This window comes from Struthio camelus, chromosome 2 (assembly GCF_040807025.1).
Source record: "Struthio camelus isolate bStrCam1 chromosome 2, bStrCam1.hap1, whole genome shotgun sequence".
Taxonomy (NCBI): Eukaryota; Metazoa; Chordata; class Aves; order Struthioniformes; family Struthionidae; genus Struthio; species Struthio camelus.
In genome coordinates, this window is record NC_090943.1 from 22,902,249 (window position 1) to 22,917,748 (window position 15,500).

The following is a 15,500-nucleotide window of genomic DNA, read 5'->3' on the forward strand; positions in this document are numbered from 1 at the left end:
AATTAGTCTATTAGATGACTTTAATAATTTAAGAAAATCTTAATAGTAGATATATGATTTGCATTATACTGATCACAAAAGACCTAATGAATCTTTGTAACCAAACAAGCAATCAAATGGAGCAAAATTTAAACTATTTTAAGTTATACCCTTTGTATTTGCACAATTTGAAAATTATAATTTCAGTCTACAACTGGGGAAATGAACTCTGAACTCTGGAGTTTCCTGTTAGCTGGCAAAATTAATGAGGAAGATGCTTTTGAGAACTGCAGCTGGTACATGAAAGCTCTATGCTACTTTTTTTGCCAGTTTCATAATGTAAAATAATGCTTTGGAAACTCTAGGTTACTAAGTAATGTTATTTTAAAGACATTATTAAGTAATGTTATTTTCTGTATTATTTTCATAATACAGAAAGAAAGAAACTGAAAATCAGATGACAAAGTCTAACTACTTGATAATATGCTGTGTTCCTTTATACAAATTCCCTTTAAACAACATGAAAATGAATAATCTCCTCCTTGAGACAAGGCAGAAGGTTCTCTTCTCTCACCAGTGCATCTTATCCCAGAAGCTGTATCTAGAGTTTTACATGAATTTCCTCCACTCCCTATCGAGCTATTTCACATAGAAATAGGCATTTCATGCTTTTGATGCTTCTCTTCTCCCTTGTGTATGACCTAGAAGCTTGAGATGCTACATGCGCATGAACTGGAAGAACTTTTCTTCTCTGATGGACACATAACACAAGGTCACTATGACCCTTTGTAATTGGTTGAATAAATTAATATAAGCACTCTTTACCTAATGTAAAATCTATTTTACGTATTTTGAAATAAACACTGTTCTGAATGAAACTATCCAAGAGCAGCAAGCTGGAACTCATACATCTCAGGGTAATAAAAGCTATATTTATGTGAACAAGCAGTACAAAGTTATAGGAGCATATCTGTACAGCAAAAGGCCTAGCACTGAAGAAATTGTGGCATGCCGGATAGGGTGGTTAGGTGGATATCTTCAGATAACTTCTAGACTGATCTTGTGGGATGAACAACCATTAGTGGTTAAACTGCTTTAGATGCCCTCCTTGAGCTCATCTTTCAATTTATTTTCTAGTGAAAGGAAACTAGTTCATCGTATGGTAAATAAAAACAGCTGAGAGATTCACTTCAGAAGCACACTGGTGAGGTAAACGAAACATTAATCAGGTGCAGACAAAACCAAACATCTCACAAGTGCAGCCACCTGCACTGGCACTCATTTCAGTCTGGAAAATCGTCTGGAAAATCACTACTGCCTACAGCCTTTTTCACAAACTTTAATTTCTTAGATCTCATAAAACACCATTTCTGCTTCAGGATGGCATGCACATCTCAGTCCAACCAGAGCTGCTTCAGAGGTCCTGCTGTCATGCACTAGTATCCTCAAACTGCATAAGATGGACTCTGGCAGTTCGAGACAATGCTGAAGCAGTGCTACCACCCATTACTTTTCCAGCATCATTGTGGATATTTTTGTTCTCATGCACTTATAGTACTAGTGATGTTACAACATTTAAAGAAAACTCCAAACCTGAATCACTCATTCAGTAGCAGTCATGGAATAATTCCTAAACACTGGACTCCTTCTCAGTGTATCTGTTAAAATGTGTTCTTGACTTACGTTACAGCACTGAAGTCCAAGGTCACACATCTAACTAAAAACAGCTCTCTACAAAGGAAATAAAAGCAAGGCACAGATCTCTCAGTAGTAATTAACAGCTTTAGGATGTGCAGTTCATATCTCAGCAGCCTCAGCTCTGCCTAGATGTTGTGAATTACACTTAGTGAGATCATCTTGTGATATAGTCCTACTAATATGCTGTAACAGGTATATTGCAAAGATTAGGGACTAGATTCTTTTAACCTAGCGCAAAAGGATTTCAATAACAAAGTTATGATTGCTCTGTGCAAGTAGGAAACAACAGCATCTACAGCTAGAGCTAGTGGTCCATGAAGGTCTACTGCTAAAACCTACTTTGGAGATATCTTGAAACTGCAGTTCTCATGTCTTTTATACACAATTGCTGTGCTTGGCCAAAACTGCCTGTTTCTGCTTTGATCTATCATGCTTTGGCCTGCTAAAGGCTTCCTCAGATTTCTAAGGTTGAGGATTTCAAGCCAAGGTTCTTTGCTTCAGCAGCAGTAAAACAACTCTGCTCTGATGGCTGCATGGAATGAAAAAATATCACAAAGAGCGGAAAGTTGTGCATCTCACAGTTAGGTTCTCTTTGAAAGAAGACTGTCTTATGAAGAACTGTGAAAACAGCGTTAACTTTTTTCTGTGTTAATTAGAACACAAGGCTTACATTCAGAAAGCTAGGAAAATGCCTCCTAGCTGAGAAACTGGCTTTGGGACACTCCTGGATTATGACCTGAACATAAAATCTTTTTGACTATCAAAAGGGCTGAATAGAACAAATGTAGCATAAAACTAAACACTGTGATGACAATGGAACCCATCTTCTTTGTAATCATAAATATTTATAGGAACTGCAACATCAAAGTTAAAATTCTTGTTGTTTTCCTTTTAAGTTTACATTTCAAAATGATAGAAATTTTCTTTCTTCTAAACCACATCAGCAGTTAGTCCAAACCCATCAACCCCAAACCTGAAGCTTGGCTGAAATCTCATCATCAGTTATGGAACTAGAAACGTTGGGTTAACATAGCAAAATTCATACAAGCGTTTTCCTGTCTTAAGCTCCTGGAGAACTGACATAGTGATTGAAAAGAAAACAGCTTTATGATCATGAATTTTTTTTCACAAGTCTTTCTCTTTGCCACTAAGCCACTGATCCTGACTATTTTATAGTCCTTATTCTGGACTGAGACTGCAGGAGTAATCATTCTGCTTTAATATTTACACAGAGACATTCATGGAGAAGCCATGTAGTAAAACAACAGGATAATCATGCTCAAATCTAATCTTATAAAGCCCCTATCTCACTGATAACAAATTAACAATTTCCCCCCTGCAAGGAAAACCTACAGTATTGCAAATGTGTGTAGCCACCAGCAATAAGGGATGATTTATTTTTATGTCTTAAAAATAGAAACAAAGTTAGCCAGATTCATAATTTATTCTGCTAAAACACATGCACAGAACTGGAAATGTAAACACATATTTTCTATGTTATTATTTTTTGGACCCTCTTCTCTTTCAAAAAGCAATCTGAAGTGAATACATAGATAATAGTCTTAATTCAAAGCAACAGAAGGAGTGAATAATATATTGGCATTATATGCCAGCAATATATTTATATAGGCATTTCCACAGCTCTTCCACCAAATTTACAAAGGGGAATACTCCCTGAAGAAGTATTTTTCAGGTATTTTCTCATCTTGTTTATCTTAACCTGATAATCAAATTTTAAAATATAAGAAATGAATATAAAAAGTTGTATATTAACAGAAATTTCCTAAGAGCAGGAGTGAGCTGCTGAATTATTTATTGTGCACCAAAGATTAGATCTGTCTACAAGGTCCTCCAGTTTTCTTTAAAGGAAAATTAAATTGTGGATTCATACATCAAGATTTAAAGGAGCAATGTGGCCACAATTTATGCATTTTTAAATCATCTTTTTAAAGACAATTTTATGGAAAACAGGAGATGATTTCTCCTGCACTTATCTACAACCTAAAAAAAAGTAATCTGTTAATGTCTTTAAAGGGAGTGAAAAGAGGTCAGGGACCACTGACAGCAGGGAAGTCACCCTAAGATCTCTCACAGAGATAATGTCTTTGACCAGAAAAGGAATAGTAGGAAATTCAAGGAAAAGTGGAAAACATGCTTATTCATGAAGTTATAATTAACAATTTTCCTGTGTAGGAACGGGGAAATAGTTAGAGAATGAAAAGGAACTGATGGAAATATTTTCATATTTTATATAAAGTACACTATACACAAAATAGAAGAAAAAATGGATTACCATTTTTGCAAAAAGGAATGTTTTCAGCAAGTGCTATAATATTTATTTCTACCTTACTAAATAGATAATGCAGACATACCACCAATAAAAGAAACCTAAAGCTCTCCAGTATGTTGTGGACATTTAAAGCAGCATACCTATTTCAAGAGAGTTGTGATCAGTGGCACCAAGTCTAGTTGGAGGCCTGTAGCTAGTGGGACACCCTGGGGTCAGTCCTGGGTCCAATACTATTGAACTTATTCATCAGTGACCTGGATGAAGGCACAGAGTGCACCCTCAGCAAGTTTGCTGATGATACTAAACTAGGGGGAGCGGCTGATACACCAGAGGGCTGTGCTGCTGTTCAGAGAGACCTGGACAGGCTGGAGAGTTGGGCAGAGAGGAACCTCATGAAGTTCAACAAAGGCAAGTGCAGAGTCCTGCCCCTAGGGAGGAATAACCCCATGGAGCAGTACAGGCTGGGGGTTGACCTGCTGGAAAGGACCTGGGACAACAGTTGTCCATGAGCCAGCAATGTGCCCTTGTGGCCAAGAAGGCCAAGGGTCTCCTGGGGTGCATTAGGCAGAGTGTTGCCAGCAGGTGGAGGGAGGTGATCCTCCCCCTCTACTCAGCCCTGGCGAGGCCTCCCCTGGAGTACTGTGTCCAGTTCTGGGCTCCCCAGTACAACAGAGACATGGCGCTACTGGAGAGAGTCCAGCAGAGGTCTACAAAGATGATGAGGGGACTGGAGGATGTCTCCTATGAGGAAAGGCTGTGAGAGCTGGGCCTGTTCAGCCTGGAGGAGAAAAGATTGAGAGGGGATCTCATTACGTGTATAAGTATCTGAAGGGAGGATGTCAACAGGATGGGGCCAGGCTCTTCGCAGTGGTGCCCAGCAACAGGACAAGAGGCAGCAGGCACAAACGGAAACACAGGAAGTTCCATCTGAACATGAGGAAAAACTTCTTTACTGTGAGGGTGACTGAGCCCTGGAACAGGTCACCCAGCGAGGTAGTGGAGTCTCCTTCGCTGCAGATATTTAAAACCCACCTGGACGTGATCCTGGGAAATGTGCTCTAGATGACCCTGCTTGAGCAGGGGGGTTGGACTAGATGATCTCCAGAGGTTCCTTCCAACCTCAACCATTTTGTGATTCTGAGCAGTAGAAGTTTTACCCTGTCCTTTTAAGACTCCATACTACTGTGCTGTAAATCTCCCTGTTAAGATCTAGTCAGGAATATTCCACCCAATTTTTTACTTAAAAGCAATGTGTAAGAGAGCACCTTGCACTGGAAAACTTTGCTTATGGGACTGTTTCATTTCTTCACTCTTCCAATGGGGAATCAGAATGAAATACTTAATTTAGAGATTGCAACACTAAATTCGGACATCCTATTTGAATCATTTTATTCATAACGCTTCAGGCTCTATCTGACTGATGGTGTCTCATGGGAAATAGGCAAATCAGGGAATCCAAATTCAGAAAGAAAGGTTTTAATATTTCAGGAAATAAATTACAAAATATTAGAATCTTTTTCAACAAAGTAATTCCAACTTGATACACTCTTCATTTCTAGTAGCAGATCAGCACTGGTCCCCAAATAGCTAAATGATATACCTGGTGTGGAAGTCACCAAGAGATTAGTTAACAGGAGTGCCAGCAAAAAAGGATAGTCTCTTTGCTGTGTTGTATCAGCACATCATCTTTGCTTCATAGATTTGTATTCACTGAGAATTTGATGAACTGTGTTCATAAGCTCAATAAAAATGAGGCAGCTATCCATATTGTACCAAACAATTCAGATTTGGTTGTATGAGCACTTCCAAAGTTTTTACTATAAAAAGGAAAGTGTTAGCAATACCTAAACAATATTGTGATCCATTTTTTCAGAGAAGCATCCATTTGATATAAAACATCTTGTGCTACATATGCTACTTCTTGTTCTCTCTTGTAAAAACCCAAGTTGTGCCATATTCAAATTAAAATGATTCGCTAAGAGACTTGACAGCCCTTAAATATCAAAGGAGGTACATTCCTCATATCCCAAAGGTATTAAGGTATTTCACTCTCAATATACTCTCTTCATATGGAAAGCAGGAGGTACTTATTCTGTTTTTAAAGACAGCTGTTTTCTGAATTATTTTAAGAAATTCAACTAACAGCACTTTTTACTTTCAATCATATGATTTCATATTAAATAATACTAATTTAAAATCTCTAAAAGCCAAGGAATATAATTAAATGTTTGCTTTCTTAGCTGATGAGCTGCAACAGTATTCAGGCCTTAACAATTCACAGCAGGCACAGTTATTTATGATAACTACCATACTTACTGCAAATGTTAGGGCTCTCATCTGAGTTATCTGCGCAATCATTTACAAAATCACACAGGTTATCCTTTGGGGTGCAGTACTTGTTGGCACAGGTGAATTCATCTAATGTGCAAGGTCTGTCTGGGATGAGCAAAGGGGAACAATCTTCAAAGGTAATATCATCCACTGCCACATCTCCCATGTAACTGACACCACGTATTGCCCTGAAAACAATCTAATAAAAATCACAGAGATATTTCAGTAAAGCACTGATAGATATATAAAAACTTATATATACAAAATGAATAGAACAGAGACTATGATGGTTCTTTCAAGTCCTGCAATATGGAGCCACCAGTCCTTACTCCCAGAGTAAGGGCCTATCTAAGCATGTATCACTGCTTGTACAGATCTGTCACTATATTGAAGGACCACCATCTAACATCAAGCAAGTACAGTAAAGAGAAAGAAAGTGACTAACACAAACAGATACAAGTTCCTGCTCTTCTTGAATTAATAGCAAGAGTTCCACTTACATGTGCAAAGTACGTATGAAAAATATTAGTCTGAGTCATCCACGAATGTAACAAGAATGTTAAAGCCTCATTAAAAGCCATCCTAGACAGATGACTGCATTCTCTTTAGCTTATCTCACTATTTTCTCTAATAATGTTGTATTACAAGCTACTGCAATTTTTAGCCAACCAGAATCAGTCACCTTTATGTATCAGATAATGTAACTCATTTTAAAATATGTTCCAAGATGTCTCTTTTCTAGAAGGCCACAACAAAGTATGGTATACCCACGATTAAGTGGCACTAAGAGGCGTAGGAGTCAGCTCCTATTTTGAAGATAGCATGGTGCGCAAGACTCCTTTTTCATAAAACAAATATAATTCTACTACACACTCAGGAGAAGGAATTGGAATAGTTCTAACCTGAGTTCGATTCAAGGATAGAGAGGATTCTCTGTCTTAAAAAGGGATATCATAATCTGATCAGAAATGTCTCATTCCCCTTCAAAGATTTGCCTCCAACCCAGACTGAAGAAGACCAAGAACATGAGTTTCTTTACTGAATATGCAGAAGAGGAGATACAGTATGTGTATGGGGCAAAAGAAAAATGAGAAGGGGAAAAATGCAGAAGACAAAAGTACTTAAAGCCAGCTGACTGACTATAAAGCACATAAAATAAGAATATACACACCTGAAAACTTGAACGAACGCCTAAGAACACTTCTGCTCTGTTCCACTGTGTACCTTGGCTGCCACTCTGAGTCCACAGTTTAGAAGTCATGTTACCAGTTTTACTGAATACCTGAAAAGGAGATAACTCTCGATCACAAAAAAGTATTTCCAATGCTAATTCACCTCAGATTCATTAAGATTAAACAATTTTGCTTCAGGTCTCTGACAGAAGTTACTCCTATATCGCCATTTAATATCAAATGCAAAAGGATTGACAGTGTAAATCAATATTTTAAGAAAATTCTTCTTCAGGTTTTTCTGATTTCCTCAGGAGTGTACGCTCAGCTCAGGGCCTTCTCTGGAGTGATTTATCCCGTTAAATTATCTACAGTAAAAAATAGCTAGCCATAAATAAAAATTTCTCAGCAAAAGGACAGGATCCATTTGTAAAGCACAGAAAATAGCACAAAAAATCAAACTAATAAATAATATAATAGTACATGCCTCTATTAGATTGTATTAGATTGCACCATTACAGTTCCAGGATATATTTAATATTCTGATTCTACATGAAACAACCTTTTTTTTTCCCCCTACAAATAAAAACCTGTTCTTTCCATCCATATGCCAAACTTCATCTGTTTGAACAATGGAAGACTCATTAATTTCTTAACCCCAGTGAACAGTCATTGAGCTGGGTAAAGCTGACACTTTTCCACATGAGCACAAAGCCCTAAATATATTTTACTCTAACCTCCAGGGCCATCCAAATTCAACTGAGCTAACAATAATGACAAGAGGGAAGTTTGATGAAGTGTGTCAAGTTGTGTCTCCAGCTAGTGCTCATAGAGCTAAAAATCACTTCACCAGTTGCCTGAACCACCTTTGCTTTCAAGGATTTATTGCTACTCTGTGTAATCTTCTTAGGGTGGCCCAGACGTTTTTCATCTTAATGAAAAAAATGGCATTTTTTGGAAAATTTATGCAGTCCCATGAGTGTATATGGTACTGTACAGCACGTAACTTCTGCCAGGCAAAGAGCATATCCTCCCACTGAAGCGCTTTCAATCCAGAGGAACAAAAGAAGTAGGTGTAATATATTAAATAGAACAGGAAAACAAAGTGATATCTGGCTTTGTAGACAAGAAAGAAGTTGTTCAAGGAAGCCATGAATTTTAAAGAAAATAATAGAAAAAAATAGGGATTATGGACATTATTGGAGAGAATAAGGTGTGCTGAAAAAGAAAAAAAAGTCTCTTACACTCATATATACACTGTATATGAATATGAATATAGCTATAAATGTGTTGTGACTATGTGGGGATATAGACACATACAAATACACACTTTTATATACAATGTAGATTACTTACTAAGGTTTACACCTTAAATCAAAGTCCTTCATCAGAAATCCAGATTTGCTATTATATCATGCTAAAGGTTAAAATTTTAGAGCTAAATATGCCCATAAATTTATGTCCTATTAAAATCCAAGGCTTCCCTGTACCCTAAGGCACTTGGAGGCCCTATGTATTTTGATTACATTGTAAGTTACTGAAAAAAATAGCTACTCTGATTGAGCATCTCTACTGTGGTGGCGTTATCCAGGCCAAGTCAGACAGCAGAAACCAGAAATGGTCCAAGAAATATTCATGGGGGTTGCACAGTAAGGCAGCAACTACTCAGTGTTTAAGAAAGTTATAGAAACACAGCAAGGCAACCATTCGGGCAAACAGCAGAATGGAGAGTCTTGGACATGTCCTATATGATATTTTATGGATTGATACAGACTAACATTCAAAAATCAAAGTTTGTAAATTAAAAATATGGTGGTCAAGGGGGATGAGACTGACAGAACTTCAGTGATTTTCAACCACAAAAAAGATTCACATTCATATAATACTGACAACCTTTATAAGAAAATAATGATAGATTACCCAAATAATTTTATATTCTGGGTTATTCCTACATTCATTATTCACTGAAAAATTAAAAAAAAGCCATTATTTACAATGTTTAAAAGCAAAGATTTTGTATTTGCAAAGATTTTGTGATGCAAAGATTTGTTAATATGTCTTAAAATCCATTAAGTCGCAACTGATAGAGTGAAACAGTCGTTTCTCATGTTGGAATTGAGAAAAAAATGTATATACATTTGCCTTTGGAGTGGTACCTTCACAGCGTAATACTGGAAACGGCTCGATAGGATTTGCTGCTACTTTCTACAAAACACTCTGTGGACTTGCTTCCAAGTAATGTGGGTTCCTAGGTTTTACAGAAGCTTTGGGTACTGGAGCAAATACAAGAAGCCAAAGTGAATCAACCTGTTCCAAGTCTGAGGACAAACCATCTTTATTCTACGACCTCCTACTAATTATGATGAATTAGGATTTGTTTACTTGCCAAGTACCCTAGCATCTGCATTACCTACTTGGAAGAATTCAGTGATATTGCTGAAAATTGGTTAAAAAAATTCATGAAAACGCAGAACATGCTTCCTCTGAACATCTAGCAAGTCACACATGTGGGGTCAAGGAAACCTTCATTTCAGTTCTAATATCAAAATTGCATTTTAATTTCATCTTCAAAACAGTTGAACTCTGCCAGCTTTTTATTGAAATTGCACTTTGTTATTTAGAGTAACTGGAGGTAACTGAGCTACTGAGAATTTCTTTGTACAGTTAAACTCTCACACACTGGCCAGATCATCCCTGGCTTATGGATGCATTTGAAGTTCACTGAATTACCAGTTTGATTCTGGATGTGCACATGATCAAGTATTTTATTCTGAATATTTTTACAATCAATTTCTGATGTTGTTATTGTGTAATAGTCAATGGAAGTGTCATTATAGTTACTCAGATTTATGGCATAAATTTTTTTAGAATAATGTTGCTGTTTATTCAGTCACTTTGCAGGAATTTGGTCAATAAGCTTCTGAACAAGTTAAATTTCTTTTATATAAGTGCTTTTATTCTAAAATAAAAGACTGTAGGTAAGAAATTTTGCTGTGTTTAATATCTCAAATATCTCAATTTTGCTTGTTTTAGTATCATTAACCTTTGAAGAATATATGTTAAAATTTTCAAAAGAATAGCATAACAACAAGTCAATTCTACAAAATCTCATCAGAATAAATCTGAATGCAATTATTTCTTTTTAGTGCTCCCATCACACACAGCCAAAAACTTTGCTGTTCACATATCTACCAAAGCTTTTTATTGTCAAAGGTTATTGTGCAGTACAAGGATTTTTCTTGTTCAGAAGCTCCATCCATGGTATATGTACAAAGGTCATCATTTTAGCCTGTTGTAAAAAGTCACATTTTCCACAGCTCACTCAAGCTAATGCTTCCTTCAGATCATAACATATTGAGAGCAGTGGAGTGTTGGAGTGTTAGTAATTACTCATTTTCATTTATTAGTAGTCTAGGTTTAATGAAACTAAATTACAATGTATGAATTTTCTCACAGAAATGTCAGGCAGTAAAAAAAAACCCAAGCTTATCCTTACCTGCAGAGAACCTACTGTTGCACCGGTCATATGGTTCCAGAATACCATTTTGCATTTGGGCCCAGTAAGGGAGATGACTGGGGTAGCAATGTCGGCAATCTGACCAAATTCTCCATTCGAGCTGTCTGCAAAGAGATACCAGCCTTCTTCAGTAAACCTGCACGGAGAAAAAGATCTTTTCTTTATTTAAAGAAAACATTTAATCCTAATTACATTCTGGCTATATCAAAATGGTAATACTTCTTTATATAGATACAACACCTTCTAGCTGAGTATCTTGATGCTTTATAATTAATCGGAATATTGCTAGAGTCCCCCAAAACCATTGAAATAGTACTTCCATATCACAGATATGCAAACCAAAACAGATCTGATGCTTGCCTTTACCCACCGTGTCATACTGCTGAGGGCTGGTTTGCTGTTGTTGTTGTTTTATTTGTGTTTATTTGCTTGCTTTCCTCAGGGAAATTAGAGACCTAGACACAACTGGGGCATACATGGATGTCCTCCTAGTTTACAGGCAGGAAACAGAAAGATATTGGGTGAAATTCTTTGTCCTGGGCTACTGGGGAAGATCTGGCTGTTTTTGCAGTTTATCAGTAGCCGGGAACTGTATACATCAGACTCTGAATGTCGGCGGAAGCACTGGGACTACAGTTTTAGTATTTTGGGTAGCTAGGATTTAGCTTCTAAAAAACTTGATTTTCAAAATAAAAAGCAGCTGCTGGTGAAAGAGAAAATTTTGCTTTCTTTAGTGGAGTTCCTACATACTCAGTACTTCTCGAAACAAAGAACCTTACCAGCAAGAGCTTACAAACTTGACTATAGGACCTATATTTTTTAAAATGTCCTTACCTGAGAAATTTATACCAGGATTTCCTGGCTTTTCAATTCATCCACTTGGCTAAATTCTGAGCAACAAGTCTGTAAAGTTGCACCATTGCAGTAGGAAGAAGGCAAAGACTACACACAGCAAGCATTGTCTGGAGAAATGTGGAGTGCGTGCAAGGTGTTCAGAGACTAGAAGACCTTCTGAATGGACAGTTAGGACTGCGATGGCACAGATTCAAAAACATACTTTTTCTTCACAATCCTAGTCTAAGTATTTATCACCTGTCCTTAAAGGACTGTGGTGCCTGTGCTTTAAGAACTTAGATGCAATCTTTGCTGCAGCAACCCTGGAATATTAAACAAATATTACAAAAGCTATTTTTTCAATAATCCAGTGAAGTCTCTTTGAAATCTCATAAGAAATTTTTTTCTTTAAAATATATTACAAATTAATAAAAAAACCCTCTTCACTAGTTATCTGACTCAGCCCCTCTCAGACTGCAGTGACTATATTGAATTCAACACATACTAACTTGAATGATAAAATACGTATGAAACTAGCACATACACATTTATCATTGTAAACTTATAACAGAACTAATAGATTATATTTACTGTATATAGTAACTTATTCAATAATCACAAAGCATATTAGTATATATTAATTTAGGCCTATTATGCACCTAGGTGGTGAAGGAGAGACTGAACTCCACTCTGAATTCAGTGACTTTAGGAATAGTACATTCTAACTACTACAGTATGTAAAGTAAAATAGATTAGAAACAGGGAATTTTGTCTCTGTACTCACAAAGGAGTTTCCTCTGAGGATCTGAAGCCCTTAATTAATTCACTCATCCTTAAGTCATGTATGCAGTTACTTGTTTCTAATATGACCCATGACAGATTGATAGACTGCAAACACCCTGGTAGCCCAGGGCACAGTGTTTCACTCAGTATCCTCCTTATCATGTATAACCTACTGCTGGACACCAGCCTACTTTTAAATGAAAGACATCTTCCCTCATTTTCTCATTCTTGATGGTAAATAACGGCTAAAATTTAATTTTTTAGAAAAATTAAAAACTAGTAATAGCCGTTGACACAGCAAATGGCCCTTAAAAAATCCCTGCAAATCAGTGGTCATTCTTTTCTTGTTACACAAGACACTAACTACCCCACCTCAGAAGCAGGTCTCCCTCAAACCCCCGCCATCAGAAAAAAGGATGAAAAAGACAAATGTTATAGCCATATGAAACTAAAGAAAATGCTTTGGTAGTTGAAAATTGTAGTCAATTTTGGTAGTAGAAAACATTTTGGTACAGAAATCCCCAGGGTGTTTCCTTCAGAGGGCAGCATGCAGCACCAATAGTTTCTTGTCAGAAGAGAGGCAGTACGTTTACTAGTTAACCCGCAACAGTGCATTTTTCTGTAGTCATTACGCATTTGTAGGAGGTATCCCAAAACCTTATCTAGCATGCAAGAACGAGAGAAGTATTGTATTGTAGATGTTGGTAAAGATATGTGTGTAAAATCTCCACAAATGTAAAAAGGCGAAGGGGTAAATTATCTCCATAACTTCTCTTTAGCTAGAAGATAGGATTCTCAGTTCTAAAATATTAATATATTTGTACTTTAAACTTAAACTGAAGTCCTATAAAATGAAGGAATTTATGCAGGAAATGATGCATCATTTTGCAGGTAGTTTCTTACATGTTAATTGGAAGACATGAGGTATGCATGATTCACAGTTGAAAAATGAAGACTTTTACATAAAAATTCAGTAGTATGTGGGAAGGGTTGCCCATGCACATAGTCTTAGATGGAAATCAAATACTTGCAGGAGAGGTGTAGTCATGGTCAGAGTTAACATTTCTACTGCCCCCTATAAAGTATAACAAGCTATTCTGCAGAATTATAATCTTCTTTTTTTATAGCAGAAATTCCCAACAGTTTATAGTAACATTTTCTGTTAATAAACTACATACAAATAAATATTTTAAAGGAGGAAAAATATGTTTGAAAAATACATCTTAAAACGTGGAGCCAGACCTTCACCTGGTGTAGGTCAGAGAGTAACAAGCGAAGTCACTGGGGACTGTTTATAAAGCCAAAAGGTGTCAGTCTGGTGGTATTCAAGGGGGAAGAGCAATGATCTGAGGAAAATTGAATCTTCTCCACAACCTTGTTTTTCTTTTCATTCAGAAGCAGAAGAGAGAAGTGACCCTGAAGCTTTTCTTTTATCATTGTATCCTGGTGATTCACACATCTTTATAATTAATGCATATACTCACATCATCCTTGGGAGAGTAGCCTAAATATTTGGAAGTGAACTATTACAGAAAATAAGTGCAAAATAGAGTAAAATGTTAAGATGCTTAGGCAAAAATAATTTTAAACTAAAAAAGTATTTTTGTTAAAACAGCTTTTCCTAATTGGCTAAATGTAGTAAAAGTGATGATCCTTTGAAAATCACAGACATTGTTACACAGTGACAGTCACATAGTCATAGGCATTTCAAGTAACTCTCCATCAGTTTATTGCCCTCCTTTCTGCTGAAAAAGGCTGCTAATTCAAAACCGTAATTTTCAGTTTCTTTTTGTCCTTGGCTCTGAGTTTCCTGCCTGTGTCTTACTGGGATGTAAAAGAATACCACTTCTCTCAAGGTCTGCAAAAACATTTCAAAATTCACAATTTACTCTGCTACTGAGAACTCATGCCTTCAGTGGCCTAAGAGTGTCAGTGACATATTGAAAACAACATTCAAGAGGGCTAAGTAAAAACTAGGAAGCAGAATGATAACGAGGTCTGAAATGCAATAGCACTTACACCCCTCATACTTTCCATAAAATTCCATATTTAGTTCAGGCCTCCAGTGAGGTCAGTTTGAAGCAGCAGGTGGAGTACGATCAGCACTATGAGGAAATGCAGATATCCATTTCTTATTTGATATTCTGTTAGATCTATCTTTGTCCTGAAGGCAGACCAAAATCACATCACCCCATCTACGCATTTCTGGTCCCATATTGCATTCTGAGAAAGAAGATGCCACTGGGATTTGTCTTGCCCTTGTTTCACTGTTTGCCATAAGGTTACATTTAAAAATAGTAAACCTTATTAAGGTCCCGCGGCTGATACACTTGACTGAGTGCTACCCATTAAACAAAGGGGGAGAGTGTGGTTACAAGAACACTAAGGGAACGCAGGGAAAACCAGAAGGGGCTAGATAAATGCGTACAGCATACCTGTTTACATAACCTTCACTCCTATGATGGAAGTCCTTGCACTTATAATTGCAAGACTGAAATACTTTTGGTCTATCCATGCTGTTAAGAGGAAAGCTTTTTCTAGTGCAGGTAGCTGACATGAACTTGCTCACAGGGCGAAGCAATCTACCTGTCTTGAATTATTTCCGCTGGCTGGCATAGCAACCTGCTGGGAATTCAGAGGGCAATGTGCACCACTTCAGGGGGAAGAGCTAGGAGAAAGCAATAAGAAATCATTCTGTTTACATATGATTGACATGCCAGAGGGCTTGTACCCTCCATGGATGTGTCTTTTGTAGCAGAGCCAGTTAATATACAAGCAATCCTCTGTTCAATCTGTCAAGCTGCCACTGTTAAAATATAAGATTTCTTTAGAAATAGCCAATATGTATTTTAAACTAGCTGGGTGTATGCTTCCAAAAAAGCACTCCTCACCTCATTTT

The 15,500-nt window shown here is 37.0% G+C and overlaps 1 protein-coding gene across 3 annotated transcripts in view; it reads right to left on the bottom strand.

Annotated features, from left to right (window-relative positions):
- MALRD1 (MAM and LDL receptor class A domain containing 1) overlaps positions 1 to 15,500 on the bottom strand; it is a 292,727-nt gene that overhangs the window by 163,880 nt on the left and 113,347 nt on the right. For all 3 annotated transcript variants that reach the window (XM_068934618.1, XM_009673718.2, XM_068934619.1), the window contains exons 22-24: positions 10,964 to 11,120; positions 7,470 to 7,580; positions 6,284 to 6,497 (exon numbers count right to left, since the gene is read on the bottom strand). In XM_068934618.1, the coding sequence (XP_068790719.1) occupies positions 6,284 to 6,497; positions 7,470 to 7,580; positions 10,964 to 11,120 (482 nt within the window). The remainder of the gene's footprint in view (positions 1 to 6,283; positions 6,498 to 7,469; positions 7,581 to 10,963; positions 11,121 to 15,500) is intronic.